The sequence below is a fragment of the Aphis gossypii genome, chromosome 2 (assembly GCF_020184175.1).
Source record: "Aphis gossypii isolate Hap1 chromosome 2, ASM2018417v2, whole genome shotgun sequence".
NCBI lineage: Eukaryota > Metazoa > Arthropoda > Insecta > Hemiptera > Aphididae > Aphis > Aphis gossypii.
The window spans coordinates 87,665,973-87,687,274 of NC_065531.1; the positions used below are offsets into that span (position 1 = coordinate 87,665,973).

General features: G+C 25.6%; 2 protein-coding genes across 2 annotated transcripts in view; both read right to left on the bottom strand.

Annotated features, from left to right (window-relative positions):
* The window catches only part of LOC114119637 (tetraspanin-2A), a 161,045-nt gene that overhangs the window by 114,616 nt on the left and 25,127 nt on the right, over positions 1–21,302 (bottom strand). The gene's annotated exons all lie outside the window — the stretch shown is intronic.
* On the bottom strand, positions 5,225–8,438 carry LOC126549635 (uncharacterized). The gene is given in 4 exon segments (XM_050199410.1): positions 5,225–7,024; positions 7,027–7,135; positions 7,199–7,484; positions 7,702–8,438. Coding segments are annotated over 4 exon segments (1,803 nt in total). The 5' UTR covers positions 7,703–8,438; the 3' UTR covers positions 5,225–5,617.

The following is a 21,302-nucleotide window of genomic DNA, read 5'->3' on the forward strand; positions in this document are numbered from 1 at the left end:
AAGATATGTCTTTTTGATTTAAATTATAGTATTTCGTAGAAAGAAATTAACTACAATGCTATAAATTATACCTATATCGTGTTTGAATATTAGATTATATGCATGCATATTGTATACATATACACTAGCCCATTTAAAATAAGGTTATACTTAGACTATGCTTGTGTAAATAGCACAACACGCCTGGTTGGAAACTAATCCACTCAATTATTAATCGATTAATTAATAAATTAAACGAAACAAATTATTTTAAAAGCCATGTAATAATGTCATGATGGCAGCCAACGAGTGTGTATTATTATTATTACTGTTATTAATATTATGAAACTTCGATGTTCTTAGAGCTATACGCTGAACTTATTATCTAAACGTTGAGTGGTTTTAACGCGAGTTCAGCTGTTCTCTAATCGTTATGAAGGAGTGCAGAGTGCAGAGGTATGGAATTGCCTAATGTTTTTTTTTTTTTTTTGTATACATATTTTAAGAGAAGCCCTGTCAATTATTTGTATAGGGAATAGGGATAGTATGTTATTTTGATTAAGAATACACCACATAATGTGTTTCTTCCGTCTTACAAGTGTGTAACAGTAAATTTACACTTAGCAGATCCCGTTTAGTCCCATTAGTTTGAAAACTAGAGTGAATCGATCTATTATAAAACTTGATGGTAATAACATAATCTATATTCATAATATGCTGGTGTCTTACTATAATTTGATTTTTTCATAAGTTATGCATACCTATATAATATAGCGTGTATTAAAAATGCTCATAACTCGATTAAAAACTGAATAATAGTAAATAACCAATATAAGAACATAGATAATGTTCTTAACGCCAAGTTTCATAAAAGGTTGATTCACTCTAATTAACTAATTAATTAACGGAAGTAAACGTGATTTGCCGAGCTTAATTTTGCTATGTTACTTGTAAGATGGAGAGAACATATGCGCATGTGATGTCCTCTTAAACACTGTTTCAACATATTATATTAATTTTATTAATTTTTTTTTCGCAAGACTTTATCGAATAATATATTCAAATTGAATTACGAACGTTATGGTAATAATAATATACCTACATTTACACGATACACGTACAGAATGCTCTTTTTTGTATAATATTATCTTTTTGTACTATGCAATATACCTAATTCACAAGCCTATTGGCACGTTCGTACACCTATAATACGAACATATATTATACTACACACACATATTTATAAATATATATAGTATATTCAGAAAAGCCATTGAGGACGTGATAGTATATATTAAAATATAAAGGTACCTACATGCAAATAGGTAGGTTACCGTCTACATTTCAACACGTATATACAACTGTAGAATAACAACAACAATGATAATAATAATATATTATTGTACTTGACCCACGTTACAAACGACCTGCCACCGATGCTTTGAAAATTAATTTTAATTAATACGAACACCCAGACGACTGCTTACAGTAATAATAATGTTATTATTATCATCATCAGCGGACGATGTCCATATAATATAACAATATTATTGTATTATTGCGTTATGATTATTTATTATTATTGTTGTTACAAAATATTCTAGCTGCCGCGATTTGAAGTGTGTATAACACACCTGATTATTTTTACGTTTCAGTGACATTTTATTATATAATGAATGTCAATTAGACGAAAAATAATTCCGTATCTTTCGAAGAATTATTTTTTGCAATGTATCGAGGTTTGAACCAATAACTGAGCACGTCATGGCAAGTTGTGTGACTATAGCACCACTGCCTTTCATAATTATTATTAATTTAAAATTCAAAACTTTTTTTTTCATTTAATTTATTTGTAGATTCCTATAATCAATTGGTTTTTAAATGAGTATTAAAATTGATCCAAACTTAAGTTGTTTTACAGATAACTTTAAATGTCTCATTCAACGACAAAAATATGTGTGAAATTATTTTAGCACAATAGTAATTTCAATAATTAAGTAAGTAGGAATATTTAAAACACAAATCATAATAATTAAATAAAGTGGATGATATGTATGTGTATAAAATGGTATCTGGTTCATTAGTACGTCATATCCCGAGTTGTTTAGTGAATAAATTGAATTTTACTAAGTAAATATTATAAACTATTATAATATATATATATATACATATATATATGTATTAAATGTAAGAATAGTGATAGAACTGTTTTTTTTCAATCAAATCGAATTCGTCTGGTAAAATATTTTAAATATATTGTAACATTATGAGTACTTGTAACTATCTATTTTAATGGAACAAAAAAAAGAAATAAAAAATCGTTCCATATTCTACAGATATATACTTAACTGAATAAAGTTCTTTCATATCGAAATTACACTTGTTTTCGATTACATGTCCCGTGTACCTATCATCCAGTATAAATATGGTATAGGTGTTTTTTATGCGAATATTCATTGAAACTACAAAGAATCGTTACATATATTTGTCTATAATATATAATTTTGGGTGTAGATACGCATATCAATTAGTATTGATATAAAATGGATTTTGAGCTGTTCAAAAGAGGCGGGGATATTTTTTAAGGACTAATTTTTGAGGTCAAATTGTAAGTGTTCACTAAAGAATTTCAGATGAATTTATATCAGATAATAATACTTATGACTAAGGTGACTTGACATGAACCATAAGGACCTATTATTGTTTTATTGTTATACTATTTTCTTTAAACAATTTTGATAATACAATTATATTTTGTTTCTTTAGTTTGTAATTAAATTACATAAACAGTCTATGCTTTCAGTGCGAAGCCTTATGATAAATATATCCATAATTCTTCATTATTACTTATACTTATTCATTGTTTAGTTTCGTAGTCGTACAGGTAATATGGTTTCCAGAAAGTTATTATTTTAATACTCAAAACTATAAGTTACATTAACATCGACATCACAAGATCAAATAACATTGTTTAAGTAAAAATTTCAAATATTTTTTAAATAATAGAGTACAAAATATAAATAAATATTTTATATATTATATTTTAAAAATGGCAATACCTGATTACCACCGATTGCTTGTAGTTATAAGACTAATTTGTAAATCTATATTGAATTGACAACAGAGTTGGTTTCATATGATTAAAATAAAAACACAATTCACTTTTCCACCCCTCTAAAAAAAAAAAAGCAAAAAGCAAACAACTTGACACATTGGTGATCTTTGTTACTTTTACCCGTATTTGCTTTACCAACGTTCGTTTACATGACGATAACATACGTATACAATACACATTATAATAATATATTATATTATGCGCTAAGATTTTAAGCACATACACGCTGAGACGGCTGATAGTGATTGGGCGATAAGAAGTAGGGAGTACGTCACTTGGGTTAACGACACTAAACCACGAATACGAGTCCCAAGTGCAGCAGTATTGTACCCATTGGTGCAATATACGTTTTGCAATTTCTATTTCTTCCGTTTATATGGTTTTACGGCTACTGCAGAGTAAAACGACATAACATCAACAATATATTTATACCTACGTTACGCATCGTTTCGACGGATGAGTGGGAAAGTTCGGGGAAACGACGATTCCGTGTGCCTCTTTTTTTCCCACATGAGTAGTTAAGTCTCATCACTACCACTACTCCTGCTGTCATATAATACTCCCTCTACGGCTATACTTGTACAAAATGTAATTATTATTATTATTGCTGCAGAACTTTTATATATACTATATACACATATATATATAAACACGAAAAAACTGTCTCTACTCTTCAGTTCACGTTATATTCCTAAGCCACCACTCTCTCATTTAACCGACAGTGATTGTTGTTCACCCGACGCCAACAAACGAGTCTTATGACGTATAACGTCATGAGCGCTCACTCGCGTGTCCATGTCCATGGGGTGAGATGGTCGGTTAACAGCGACGTGAAGCATAAACGAAATAGACGAGAACCGAGCCTTCGGCCGTCCATTCAGACGAAAAACATGCGGATATATTTTGTAGATAAACCAATATTTTTATTGATGTTATGTACCAAATGAACTTACTTTCTAGTATCCATCAATTATTTCATTGATTCTTTATTTTAGATATTAGGTAAAGTGAAAAAGTTGTAATTTTACACAATAATTTCTGTTTTATTAATATAATTATTTTTTAGAAAAATAATTTTTACGAGCAAAATCGTTACAATTTCCAGGTAAACTAAACTTAGTATTAAATTTTTTTCGGACCTTATTAATAATTATCATATTTAATTTAAAATACATGACTTTTCCTCATTTTGTGTTCTTTTTTTTTGATTGGGTTTACTCTCTTCATAATATTTACCTTGTTGTATAGTATAATTTTAAGCATGGACTCTTGACTTCTCTGACAATAAAGGCTTAAAATTGGATTATTATATGTATAAAAATCGTTAAAACTATGGAATAAATTAAAAGAAATATTCGAGATAGATTTTTGAATTTTATTAAAATCGAAAAATAAATTAAAATTTTTTTTGTATAATTTAAATGTACAAATTGATTTAAAATTTAAAACTCAACAATAGCTAAGAGGTGTAAAATATTGTTTGTGTAGTAGATAATAATTAATATTTAGTTTTATTAGTCACGTTTCACAGCCACGCCCAATGTCGTAAGCTAGTTGAAATTAATATTAAAATAATAAAAATATAAAAAAGATATTTCAAATGTAAAATGGGGTTACTTTGATAATTTTCGTTAGTTTTTTTGGTTGTATTTTCATTTAACTAATGCTATGGTAAAGAAAATTGTATTAATTAAATTGCTTTACTTCAAATATATATTTCTCTACAAGAATTAATCAAAAAAAATTTTTTTTATAATCTTAACCACATATATTTTTAAAGTCATGTGTGGCTATCAAAGTTTTACCACATATGGGGTTACTTTGATACCCCCTATTTTTATTCATTAAATCAAATAGTAGGCTAGCCAAACTATCAATGTTGTCCGAAATTTTTTTTTTTGATAATTATTTTATGAAATATTTTAATTTAAGTGAAGTGGGGTTACATTGATACATGATTTTTTTTCTAAACAAATATAACTATTAATTCAAATAATTACATTTCTTTCAATTCCATTGACATGTAATTAGGTGGTAAGTAATAAAAACAATGTTATCTATATTTTATTTAGTCTTTTAATATAATATTAAATAAAAATGATATTTTTTTACAATATCTTAAACATATAATAATTATAAAGATAATAAAAAAACATAATGAAAATAACAATAACAAATACCTAATCTTCTTTTCATTTAACTCAGTCTTATGTTTTCTGGCAGACTTATTAATGTTAATTATAACAATACTAATTAAAATGTTACCTATATTTTATTTAGTCTTTTAATACAATATTAAATAAAAAATAATATTTTTTTACAATATCTTAAACATATAATAATTATAAAGATAATAAAAAAACATAATGAAAATAACAATAACAAATACCTAATCTTCTTTTCATTTAACTCAGTCTTATGTTTTCTGGCAGACTTATTAATGTTAATTATAACAATATTAACTAAAATGTTACTTACATTTTATTTAGCCTTTTTTAAACTAAATTTTATCAAGTTATAACTTTAAGCTTCTCTTACATCCAATGAATAAGAAAATTTGTATTTAATAGATTTCCCCACGCCTTCAACTTTAGGATACTTCAAAACTGCTTGAATTTGTTCTAAATTTACTTCAAACACATCATCTTTTACTAATTTAAATGTTTGTTTCGTTGTGTCCAATGACTTAAGTCCAGTAATTGTGATAACATTGTCCTTGATATTTTTTATTACAGCAAGATAAACATAAATTGACATCCCACGCTTACCAAATTTAACATTAACTAAAATAAAGGTTCCAATTTTTATGTTATCTTTACTTGGTGGCTGATATTCTGGTATAGAGTCATCTACCACTTCATGTTCTGACTCAGAGTCATTGGTTAGGATTGGAAAATTGCTTACTTCTACCTCTTCATCAGAAATTTCATTATTATTGTCACCAAATGTAGCCACTGTTATACTTACTCCTGCTGCTACTGTAATCTTTTTTCTTTTTTTCCTTGCATTTTCATCAGCATTTGGATATCGTTGACTTTTCAAATAATCAGTAACAGTGTCATTAATTAAGATATCTGAATCATTAGTATTTGGTAATTTGTCCATCACTTTTTGTTTATTCAATGGATAAATGCCTGTTGCTTTAAAAGATGCTTGCAAATCATTGGCAATTGATCCACCACCATTATAACTATCCATACAATCAATTGCTTTTCGTACAAGAGTAGGAAATGATGCTTTTGGAATTGCCTTCAATCTTGTATTTTGGTTTTTCCATTCGTTTAATGAATTTCGCCAAGCTTGTTTCAAAGGTCTAAAAAAACCAACATCTAGAGGTTGGGTTAGATGAGTAGAGTTCTTAGGAAGGCAAACAAAGTCAATATCATTTTGTTCGCATTCAACAATTACTTCTTGTTGAATGTGGGATGATAGGTTATCCCCTATTAGAACTTTTCTCCCAGGCTGTCGTTTAGCATGTGGTAAAAAAGCAGTTAGGAACCAGTCTTTAAATGTAACGCTATCAATCCATCCATGAGATGAACGATTGTAACGAGATCCTCTAGAGCAACAAGGTTCAGGACAACATGGTGCGCCTTTTGGTCCTCCTTCGGTCCATGGCTGCCACATTTCATTTGCCTTATATATGAAATATGGTGGCAAAAGAATCCCGGTTGCAGAACCACAAAACATAATAGATGTAGCTGATTTAGAATGATTTTGTACACGTTCGGGATATTTTATTCCACGTTGAAAAATAAGTTTTTTTTTCCCTGGATTATCTTGTAAATTTGTTTCGTCATAATTATAAATATTTTGAGGTGGTACATGTTCAATTACTTGTTGCAAATTATCAAAATATTCTGAAATACATTGGGGAGAGACTTCTGCACGACATCTGGCAATATTGGTTGCTACACACGTTGACAAACTATATTATTATATCTCTTTAACAAACTACGTGCCCAATCTATACCAGGAAGATTTTTTGAAAATGATTCAACCACAATGCCTTTTCTATCTAAATAAGATTTTGCAATGACTCTGTAAAAATATACTACTAGTTAGTTGACTAAGCAACACAAATCTTAAAATGTAAACACTAACCTAAGATCCATTAGCGTAAGTGGGAAGCCCCATTTTCCACACTTCATGGCATCTGTAAGAAAAGACATTTCTTCTTGTTCACTAAATATTGTTGGATGCCCACACTTATTTCCATGCTTGCCATTGAACCTATTATGTAATGTTCCATAGGAAATTTTATAGGCCTTACTAGCAGCTAATATTGAAATCTCGCCATTGGCAATTTTATCGAGTGCTTCATTTAAAATCTCATCTGAGTAATTTTTATAAGACCGAGCACCAATTTTTTTTCTATATTTGCGAGCCACTAAAATATATAATGAAATATTATACCTAGTGAAATGTATGTATAAAAGTTATCAAAGTTGCCCTCTATGATATATCAAAGTAGCCCCAGGTCAAAATCTTATATGCATTTCATTAAATTCAAAATGGAATTAAATTTTGATAAATGTGTTTCAGTCTTTATTATATTAACATGCTATTTACATGATTTAAAAAATGGTATATAAAAGTGTACTTACTTTGCGCAGATCTTATATAACAAAAAAAAAAACGTGTAAGTTAATAACTAAACGAATCAACAACGAAAACTAGACAATCATCGATAAGAACGTGTTATCAACAACATATTTGGGTTCTATACTAGTTGTACCAAACGACTACATATTAAAAACGACAATTTGTACATATTATCAACAATTATAATCAATATTTTCATAACAAAACCTCGATTATCAAAGTAGCCCCACAATATCAAAGTAACCCCATTTTACATGTTGTAAATCTTATTAATAACCATAAAACAATTAAATCAATAGCGTGCAATAATAATAATAAAAACAGTAAATTATTTTAAATTTAAATGAAAAAACGAACATTGATAAATTAAATAGAAACTAGAATCAAAAATTTTCATTTCGATTTCAATCATTTGCTGCTAATGTAATTGTCAGTTCCAAACACATATTATTCACACAAATTAATTGACAACTTATTTTTACACATCACGTTTCAATAAAAAAACGAAACAATACGTATACACTCGACAAATAAATACACATAAATAATAGGTATACATAGGTATAATAATATTATTGTGCGTGTTATTATATAAATACCAAGTCCGTTATTAGGTTAGGTTAGGGTATTTTTGCGGAGACGATTATAATACGTTTTATACTTTTAAAATGTGTACCTACTGTGTACTAGTAGTGTAGAATATTTATTATTATTATTAAATATTCAGAATCTATATATTATTTTGTAGAATAAAATTAGTAAAATTATATAATATGGCATATTAATATTAATATGAAATAATATAAAATACAATAGTATTTAAAAATAAAACAATATATTACTGCTTTATACGTTGTCTTATAAAAATGTAATCTAATTAAAATGATTATTTATTGTGTTCAAATATATAAATTGAGTATATGTTTAGGCAAATAAAGAGCAACACAAAACAATATTATTTCACAGCCATATAAAATAATACTTTTGCATATTATATATAATGGTAATGACGTTATAGATTTTAAAATTTTGTAAAACCAATCGTTATACATATTTTACATAGGGTATATAATGGTCTGAAAGTGACAGTTTTTCAATTTTTTAACAATGAAGATAATAATAATTATTATTTGTGATATTATTTTGTTCATTCAAACATGTAAATTCAATGAACATTTCATGTTTATTTCGAAGCAGATATAGCAGTAACTGCATTATATTACAATATAAAAGTTATAATAATATACATATAGTGTTTTTGACTTTTGTTTATTATTCTTATGGCCATGGCCTCGTTTATTAACGACAGTATTATTGTTAATATTTGCTCCATTTTTAACTATTTTACTATTAACAAATAAAATATCAAAATAGTTTTAATTTAATATATGTATATTTTTCATAACAAAATGTAAGACAAAAATTGAGTACACAGTTAGTGTCTAATTATCTAAATATATAGAGCAATTCAGAAAGTATGCTCAAACCTTTTGTTTATCAATAATATAATTATTAAATGTATGATATTTGAAATTTTTATAAAAACTTAAAAATACATTTTTCAAATCATTAAAATTTTGTGTACTATTAAATTTAATAAATGTCCAGTGAAAGATGTATACTTCTGTTTTTAAAAACAAGAATCCTTTTTTACACTGCAAATTATTCAGGAAATAATGCTCCAGAACAATTTGACATATCAAATTAAAAATTCAAACAAGTAATATTTGAGGTATTTAACTATGTGTATTATGGATAGGTCCACGATATTAGATTTAAAACGTTTAGACGATATAGGGATTATGGTTATTTAAAAATGTTAGTAATTAATATAAATTACGTAAATATAATAAATACTAGATCTAATATTATATATATTTTATATTTTTGTATAATAATAATATTATCCTCTGCAATGTATATTTTTTATTAATAGAAAAAATATTGGTTAAAATCTCGAACAAGTTGCATTTTAAAAAAATCTATTAAATATTTATAATTATGAAGGAAGATTCTCATTTTAAAAACAGTTTGAATCACAAACTTCTTAAGTATTAAAAACATAGTCTTAAAGTAAATTTTTAAATTCCAATAATCAAAATGTGAACAAATATATTATTTAAGGAAAAAATAGGGGTAAGTAGCTTTTTAAATCACTTTGTATATTTCTATCATAACTATCATGGGTGTAATGAGGAAAGGGCAGGGGTGTACTTGTCCCCCTTTCCTTAAATTGAATTTTATTTCTTTATACCAAACGTGTAAATTTTACATTAAAATCACTTATAATTAGTATAATACCTTAATTTTGTGAAGACTTTAGACGATTGTCATTGATTATAATTTAAAAACAATAATATAAATAAATACTTTTAAGATAAAATCGAATTTTAATTTGCCCCTTCCTGATTGAAATCCTAGCTACGCCCATGATACTCCCAGATAACTATGATACTACACAAGCTATATGTATATTATTATATAATATTATATTATATTATACGTTAATAATATGAGTTATAAAATTACATAATAGTGATTTAACTTGATAAAACTATAATAATTAAATAATAATAAATATAATTGTTAATAATAATTTATTTTAAAACATTAACTCTAGTACCTACTCGTAATATTATGAATGTCAACAAATCTAATTTTATATACAAGTATTTAAACCAAGTGCTATGTATTATTGCTGAGTATTACAAATTCATCAAGACATTATTTTAATAAACTGACTTTTATAAATTTCAAATTTATAATACATATAAAATAATATGATTTTTATATGTTTATTATTCTTAAATTTGTATTTGAAATCTAATAAATATACATATTATAAAGTGTAATTAAAAATAAAAAACTGTATATCTACAAATGTCTCCTATATTTATATAAAATAATATGTTGTAAGGTATAAGTTAAATGAATAGGCTTATATTTTTAAATATGTAATCAAGTATACTTATGATTGCTCTGCTTTAATCAAACATTTTTCGTTCAAGATACTTTATAAGTTATATTCTAGCGTATAGGCCATAGGGTGCTAAAAATCAGATTGGTTATATAATATGTAACATGTATAACATAATCGGCAATTCGAAGTAGTGGCTAAAAGGTCGTGACGTCAATGTAGACAGAAAACCCATTTCCTTTTCGGGACGTTCAGGCGCCAAAATGGATTCGGGTCAACGTAAAATTTGTAGTGGGTCGAGATAAGTAGAAAGAACTATATATAACATATTCTATTGATGTAAAAATGACCAAAGAATGGCTATATTTGTGTTACGATATTTTATACCCTGCATATACTCCTGGTTCTAGTCGTTATAGTTTCAACAAAGAACTGTTGACTATAGAAAAGACAAACATTTAACTAATCAAAAATAAAACTTCTTCAATACGTCATAAATTATGATATTGTACTAATATATCACAATATACAGCTTAGAAGTTTGTTATTTATTATGTATTTTTTTTTTATATACGTATATGAATAATATGTGTAAACCTACAAAAAAAAAAATGAATTCATATACTACTTAAATATTATATTCCATACCAATCTCAATTCAAATGATATTATTTATATTTTATGTCCTTATACATTAACTTTATTTTTAATTTCGTGAAACTTTACTATAAATCATTATTTATGAATGCGTTTTTAATATTTATATTTATAAGTTTATAATATAAATAACTTAATAATTTATAAAAAGGAAATAGTGTTTATATATTTTCATTTATATATAATATACAATATTATAAAAAACGCGATTATAATAACATATTGAAAATCAAAAAAAGTATCGATGTACTTTTTTGTTTACGTATGACAAATACTATACTAAGATCGTACATTTTATAACTTACTATTCGTGTGTTTTTTAATAAGAAGTATGAAATTAATTTGTATTCAATAAAATATCAACTATTTTAGATTACGCTTACACATTTATATATTTACAAAAAAAAAAAAAAAAAAATGCATTTTATATTTATATTGTTTATACGTTTATACTATATGTTATATCTACATGATTTTACATCTGGAATCAATTTTTTTAATCGTTGAAAATATACAGTTGGATTCCATATATATTTATATAAAATAAGAGAATTTTTTAAATTTAACTAGTTATTTTATAAAGATAAGTACTTTTATTTGTTGTTGTAAGATGTGTAAAAGTGTATTTGAATCCACTTCCGACGTTGTTTAAAGTCCTTAAACGGTATCGATAGTGTATTTTTTCCATTAACGATTTAGATACGAAATGTCATACTTCATTCTTATCTAGCACACTAATCAGAACTTTCTCAAAAACGTGTAGGACCCGGATTGGGTCCAATTTGGGAAGCACAATTAAGATCGGTTACGAATGATACGCGTCGAGTGTGTGGTAGGCGACTGGTGCTAGCTTTTGGTGCCGTGAGCGGGTGGTTAAATATAGTAACTGTGTTGGATATAGAGTGAAAGAGTGTAAGAGAGACAATTATAGATCGAAAGAGAGAGAGAGAGATAGAGATAGAAAAAGAAAAAGAACTATTCAGTTCGGTCGTTACACAAAGCGCATCTTTTGAGAGACGTCTGAGGATTATTGTACAACTTTTCTTGCATTAGTTCTGGACATAACGGTGTCGTTATCTAGATTAAAAAGTTCTGCCGGCCATAAAGGCCGATAGGAGCTTTTATTTTCTTTCTCTTCTAGTGTCAGTGGCATCAGTGGCAGGGTGGTTGGACGGGTGAAAGACGAGAAGAAACTGCGGAACGACTAGTGCTGGTATTCACGACGAAAATCGGTCTGTACAAAACTCATTAGAAGAAATGGTTAAAAGGGTTTATTCGTAAATACTTAGCGTGTGTTGTGGATAATTTAGTTAATATTGGCTTCTTAGTAGAGTCATTTTTACTTTAATACGAGTAGTGTTTAAAATGTATAGTTTTATTTTTGTATAGTGGTTTGAATTCAATACCATACATATAATGTCTTATATGAGTAATACGTAACTAAATGAATTGTTATATTATGAACAAACATAATTGGTATAATATTAATGCGTTAAAAAAATAAGTAAATTAAAATTAAAAATAAATTTACCGTGGTAAACTAAATCTATCATATGATTAATAATCGAGTATTTTAGTAACTAATGACGATAATATTATATTACAATAACTCCAGTTATTATCTTTGATTAAGTCAGTATTTTTTTTTTTTTTTTTTTAATGTTATATTTCTATGATTATAATTATTTTGTGTCTCAGTTTTTGTTTTTCAATTGAACATGGTCAATTTCTGAAACTAAGTATAAATTCTGTATAAAGCACCACGCTTAAAGCTGTGCTATTTGCTTATTAAAACAAAAATGTCAGTGTTTTATTTAAACAAAACGTTTAAATTGGATAACATTTAATTGAGTCACAATACTATTTGTTTAGCTCATTATTCTTTATTACTAATTTAAACAAAATAATTGTTAAACTGATTATTTTGCTCGTACCTTTTTTTAATTTTTTTGGTACGCTTTGGGTTTGACTAACGAAGTGAGCTTAAAAAATATAATACCTAGTGTAAACTATTATATGTTATCATAGTCATTAATTTCATCACTCTGAAAACACATCCAAGATTCAGTGAAAATATTGCGTGAAAACGATTTCGAATGCATAAAGTTACCTTTATATTGTGTTATATGGAGATTGTAAAATATTATTATTATTATTATTATTATTATGTAGAAACGAATGTTGTAGGATGATGTGCGACGGCTAACACTGTAAATTAATAGGATAATATTATTTTCATTTATTTTCACACAGATAATTAATCTTTTTTCAGATAATAGGTAGTTGTCTGCAGGATAATTGATAAATTTGTCACTGTTCTTTAATAATATGCGTGTGACAAACCTAGTGAAAACAATATCTCTGCTTACCAGAAAAATACCTAAACGCCCCTTATAATGCGTTTCTTCGGAGTCTTCTTGCCACACCGATATAAGTACTTTTTTCATCCACATAATATTATCATAGATGGCAGATCCATAATATTCAGCTAGTTATATTATATAACATGCCCATATATCAATAGCTTTATAAAATATATATAATAGTTTTTTGCTTCCAAATACATGGATAGGAAGAATAACGCAAAAGCAGGTTTATTTTTTCATGGCACTTAGACACCGTGGGGCTCATGACACATTTTTATTTTTATTTCATATTTTCATATGTGCGTATACTGTATATACTGTATACATGCGTCCTTACGCCGGTCAGGACGATTTATGTTAATACTTGGTAACGAAATCATTCTCGTGAAAAGGTTTTCGCTCCATTTGATTGACCCCAAATTATTAAATAAATGTGCACTCGCAAACACACCACACACACATACACACCCAGTAACCATCCTTTAATGCCGTATGGTAATTTTCACGTGCAAAATAACGTGTGTCATTTTCGTTGACTGAAGGTACATAATATGTGGCAAAATAATAATGCATTTCAGACGTGAGAAAGTGGTACTTGTGTTACATTGTTATGTTATGCTTCTTGACTGTCATTTCTTCATCTGTCAGTCTCAATAAAATGTATAATATTTCCACACTATAAAATCATTAAATTAACTAAAACATATGTATAGGTTACGTGATACACAGCATAACATTTTGTTACTTATATCATAATTCGAAATAAATAATGCAAATTATAAAGTGATTGATAAATGAGAATATAATAATATAACACGAAGACAAAATCATAAGCTTCATGAATAATTATCATTAAACAAAGTTAAACCAAGTAGGTATGACTGTATGAGGTCATATCAAACGCTAATCGATTATATTAATAAGTAAATTTATATCAAATCTTAAATAATTAAAAATTACTTATAAATAGTGAAATTATTTTATGTACTAATATTAATGTGATTTTAGTTTTTACTCTATTTCACGTAAGAATTTGTCAGTTAATTAGAAAATATAATTTTAAGCTTGTAAATAATAATATAAGCAATTTATAAAGATAAGCAATTCGTTTTTAAAGATAAATCGAGTATAAATTTAGTGAATTTGTTGTCAATCATAAACTCATTACGTTTTCATTAATAATACATAACTGAAAATTTTTCTAAAGTAAACCATAAATATAAAGAAATATAAATAAAATTAATTAATTGTATCTTAATTTAATTGAATATTAAACTAAGTTGTAATTAATAGAAATTCAAAAAAATACATAAAAATGTCAAATGTATAGATTTATTAAATATTTTAAATTATCAAGAATAAATCTAGGACATTTAGACCATTCTTGAATAGGTTCTCTGACAAAAAATGAACCGGAAAAGTACACATTAACCAAATCAAGGATACACAGGAATGCAAATTATATAATATGTATCCTTTATTAAATCACAGCTCAAGCTTGCCAATGAAATTGTCTTTACTGTTATATACGGAAATAATATAAAACCACTATTAACTTATCCTTGCCTTCTGTAAGCTTCCTCTTCCAAACAAAAGTTACAAATTACAAATTCTCCAAATTAAATTTCCGTGAATACCATTAAAAGCCCCTTTCATATAACACAAATAGCTATATAGACACAAGATTATCCTATTTATTAGTAAGTTTAATTAATCAATTTAAACATGTTTACAATAATTTAAATAAACCATAGGGGTTGTTCATTTCAAAATCAATGAAAAAATCTAAATTTAAGTGAGATTAACCTAATCGAAGTCTTCCTTGAAGTTTATGAATACCAAATGGAAAACTGTACTTTATAAGCATATTATTATGGTTTTAATTTATTATCCAATACATTATATTATATAAAATATTACTATAACGATTATCGTTCATAAGTGTATATCATATTTTAAATGCATGATGAGTGATGACACAATTTATCAAATAACCAATAAGTAGATAAAAGCATTTAAAATTATCAAATAATAAAATAAATAACAATGTTATATTTTATTATATAACTGTGAAAAAAATCAATTCTACATCATACTAACATTTTTTTTTTCATTTTCATACAGAAAATTAAAATATATTACCTGGAAAAGTTCTAAACCTAAACTACGAGTGCTACAAAATAATACTAATCTTGCAATTAAGTTTCAAACAATTTCAACAAAACTCAATGGATATTAACACGGAAAAGTAATCATAGTTTCACGAATTAAGCTTGGGTGAAGTTTTTATTATAATAACACTGCTGTGTTTATCATGAAAATTCCTAAGCGTCTTTTACACTCCTTGCTAGTTTAATCACATAACTTTTAACTGAGTATGCCACTAATAAGCCAAGGGAATCATAACGAATAATATACTTTAGGAGAGCAAAATATATATATTTTTACTAAAAGGTAATTAGTTTCCTAATGGGTGTTTGACGCTAAAAAATTGAATCTACCTTTGAGAAAAGTTTATATTTATAATCATAGAGCCAGTTTATTATTTTATATAAGTATATGTACAACAACACATCGTTTAAATAACTTTTCTCTTTAATATAGGTACATTTAGACTTTTTTTTTAAATAACTACGATGTAATATTTTTCCGTCGATTTTTTATATATTAAATTGACAACATTCTCGACAGTATGGGTCTGGCACATCTCCTTATAAAAACATATTAAATAAAACCAGCTTTTTATCTGTAAGGATTTAAAATTTAGTTTTTCTTTCATTCAACACTTCATCGTAAAGTACTACGCATAATACAGTTCTTAATACCTATATGGTTTCAACAAAGAGGATGTCACATTTTATCGAAAAACGATAGACAGTATATTACAAAATATGAACTTCAATATGACCAAAACAGTTTTGTGACGTATTTAAACTATATCTGAGGTTTCTTTTCTTTAAGAAAAGAAAATTTATTTTTAAAGGTTTATATGACATCATGTGCTTATAATGATGAATTTGTAATTCATCGCCTAGACAACCAGCTATTATAATAACCTAATACACCCATATTTTATACACTTAGCCACCCACTGGTATCTATATTATATTCATCCAAATGTGGACCTGGTTATTCTTTGGCATCATATAAGATGATTATTTATTACCACGTATTGCAGAAATTTGTCAAGTGGAATTATCATTTCTCGCCGACATATTTTGATGTTTTTTTATGTTTACAATTCAGCATAAGAAAAAAAAATACAAACAAACAAACAAAACAAAATTTTCAATAAAAACAAATACTGTGAAACGAGTGTATGACTTTTGGAAGTGAAAAATATTAAAATTATTATAAATAATTCATAATTTTGGTTTGTCGAATAAAATGTTTTTATATACATTTGTGTAACTACCTTAGTTTATATATACTGTATAAATTTAACAGTATTTTATATCTAAATATTTTTATTTATATATATATAATTGTTACTGAAAAGGATATATTATTTGAAGGCTTCTCTTGTTTTTATCAAGCTGAATGTCTGAACTTAATATTAAAAGAAGAAATAATTATAGTTAGATTAGAATTTTACTTTTTATATAAAATCATTTAAAACTTAATAAAAAATATGTTTATTTATTACTTATGTAAAACATAATAATATAATAGACTCATCTCGACACATATTAAACTTACATCAAGTTATAAAATACAATAGACAAACAAAAAGTAAAAACATCGCATAATTTAATTTTTAAGTCAAACACATTTGTTTTATATTAAAAAAAATACTTTGAAAATATTTCCTAGGTATGTGACAATTAGCAGTATAACACTAATATGTAGAAACAAATAATAAATAATTAATGATACTACTATTTTATGCGATGGTTATTATTATATATGGTCTAATAATAAAATAGTGTCAATAATAATACAATTTCAAAATTGTTTGCATTTTAATATTTCAAAACATATCTTATTAATAGGTATTGAAATTAAAATAATCTTATAAATTTATTGTATTTTCATCAGCTATTAAAATATTATTTCTATGGTTATTCTGTTACTCTTGTGTTTTTTTTTCTAACAAAAAATATAGATCAATATCATATTAATAAAATAATGGTATATTCGATGTTGTTCCAAGTCTCTTTTATATCAACATTTTCAGATTTTTAACAGCACACATGCAACCAGTTAAGAATAGTAGAATAGTAGGAAATCTCTCGGGAATCCATCAAAAAGTTCAGAAGTTCCTACACTTAATAAAAAACAGTACTCTCAATATTTGTCTTTGCCTTTCATATAGAACATTGTAAATTATTTAATCTGTGTATTTTATTTCACTACGATTAAAATCAGATTTACCGGTAATGAAATATTATATAAAACAATGAACAAATTAAAAAAAAAAAATCTAAATTAATTTAGAAGTATGTGAAGTATTAATATAAAGTATGACCAATAGATTATTGTAAAACTAGAAAACTAGGAAGTTAATGTTTTATTAATATTTCGAGTAACGTAAAATGTATTATTTTAAAATATTAATATTATATAAACATATTTTAATTTATAAAATTAAATTTGTAGTATTAACATTATATATTAATAATGAGTGTATATAATTAATTTAACTCGATCTTTTATTTAAATTCTATAAAAATTTTAGAAAAAATGTATTTTTTATTTCTTTTTAAGAACGAAAATAGCATGTCAAATAAGAAAGTAATAATTGGTTGTATTAATATTATTATGAATGATGTATTATTTTAAGAATTCAATTTCAAAAATTTCATTGAATTTATTTGTTTCTTTAATACACACATACACAAGCTCATATATAATATGTGTATATACTATATATAATATATATATTTAAACGTGCAAAGTAATAATCATAAATACTGGTGAAGAGATTTGGTGGTGGGAAATGAAATGAATCGTATTTAAAGTCCTTCTGGTTTTATAACTTTTGACGACAAGAATCTTGACGCCACCGATCAACCCGCTCTCGCTCATATCATTTACTATCTGAATCTAACTTTTTGTTTTATCATTATAGTTATTTCTCGTTTTCAAGATATCATCTCTCTTTTACACTACAACCGAAAGAGAAACTTTTTTAAATGTCCACTCGTAATGCATATACATATAATAATAACCTGTGTAATAAAAGGTTCATAAAGGATACTTGGGTTAGAGGGAAAGGGGATAAAAACTGAAGCAGCTAAAGACAGCAGGGGAGCATTTGCAAAATACGCATAGCCGACGCAGTGTTTCAATTTCCTGTTATTTTTTATATTATTATTAATACGATTATTATTATTGTTATTGGTCTCGTGAAATCCCAGAGAAATGTTTTTTTTAGATCCTCTGAAGATTTTTTATTTCAAATAATAAGATGACATGCTGACTTATAATGAAAAAAAACTTTTTTTCCATTATCCAAAGTATTGTTAAGAGGTACACATTAACTAAAATACTAATTTAAAATTGTTTTGATTACAATTATAGTAAAAAATATTAGTCAGTTAATTTTATTGTAGAAATTTAATTATTGATTCGTATTAATAATCGCATTTGATATATTCATACAAATTAAATATATAAATATTTTACTTTAGAGAAAAACACATTGTTTTTGTTTGTTAATGATTTTTTAATTTTAATTTTAAGCATATTGTATATAGTTTGCATTTCACACATTCAGTAAAAATTACACATGAGAATATAATATTTTTGTTGTAATCGTCAGTAACATTTTTACTTTGTAACATTGTATTTTTGACATAAGAGTATTAATTATTATAAATTAATATAAATTGTATTTATTTCAAATATTCCAATATTGATTACCATGATATACCTATATATTTTACTATATATAATATATATAATATATTATATTATATTATATATGTGAGTGTGTGTGTGTGTGTTGTGTGTGTGTGTGTGTGTATGTACGTATGTTATTTTTATAATCAAAATTTTCTTAAATGTATTAATAAATAATTATAATTTAAGTTACATTTTTAAGTACATAAATATTTAGTAAACATAAACAATTTAACTATACATTTTGTGAAAAAAAATATATTAAATATGTAATTCAAAATATAATATATACTTATATCATATAATCGTGTTTATAATTTTATATTTGAATAAAGAACTTGTGTTATACATTTGTGTGCACTGAATATATTGACTAACATAGCTTTAGTCAAATATTTCACAGTTGTATGATATAGGTATATCATACACATATATATGCAAATAGGGCAATTCACCAAGTATGCTTACATTCCTATTTATACTTAAACAATGTATTTATTCAAATTCTGATTTTTTGGTATTTTTCAGTATCCATAGATACTTATGACCTCATTTTTAAGTACAACGATTTTTTTTCTAAGTTTATGAATTGTACACTACAACAGTGCTACAAATTTATTTTTTAAAACAAAATCACCATTTTTACTTTAAATTGTTAAACAGATAAATTTATTATGTATTTCTATGCATTTGGATCGAAATTTAAGCGATTATTAATTAATGAGTAATTAAATCTTATAGACTTAATGATATTACTACCTAATATTAATTCTTAATATTTAGTTTTACATTTGATACTATACAATACATGTAAGAATATTATTATAGTATATTTACCATACTCAGAAAATTTATAAAAATACAGTGTGTATCCAGGTGTATGCATATTTCATACATTTTTATTGGAAATAAAAATGAGAAAATAATGGTATATTTTTAAAAAATAAGTAAGACACAACCGTTCATTTATCAATATACTTGAAGTTATGTGCAACCCTTCTCAGCTTAGTTTTTTGTTTTTATTTTCAAGTGTGGAATCTAGATACTCTCAATACATTTATGTATGTTGTATCTATTTTTCCAATGTCCAAATGGCTCTTTAGATTTTACACTTGCCTTTAACTATGCTAATAAAAATAAATAATAACAAACGTTTTTGGAGTTTTGTGATTTTTTAAAACCGATTAATAAAATTCTCAAATAGAAAAAATTTACAATAATATAAATTTGTTCTAAACAAAAATAAATAAGTTTAAATATGTTCGATGCAAATGTTCTACTCATCTGAACACAATTATTAATAATGCCATATATTTTATATTTGTATAGCATGTATATTATTATCTTGAATAGTATTAATTTATAAAATTAACATTTTCAACTCAAGTTATTTTGGAAAATTGTTTAAAATATTTATTGAAATAGAAATGAAATAAACATAGTTATTTGTAATACTATTATTTACTAGAACTACATAATATTTTATTGTTTTTAGAACGTTAATACTATAAACACATTTATCATATACTGATATATACGGTGACTAAAAACATGTTTCGTGTAAAGTACACCATTACTATTGGAATATATTATATTATACCACTAATAATAATAATATTAATAATGATATTATACGCTAAACATACTGTAGTTTCATATATCTCTCGAACATTAATTTCGGGATAATAGGTATTACGCATAATTGGAATTAATTCTATTGAAACATATATAATAGTAATAATATGTATGTTACCTATCTATTGACCTATCTTCCAACTTGTGTGAGTGAATCGTATGAAATGCAAAGGAGGTAGTGGTA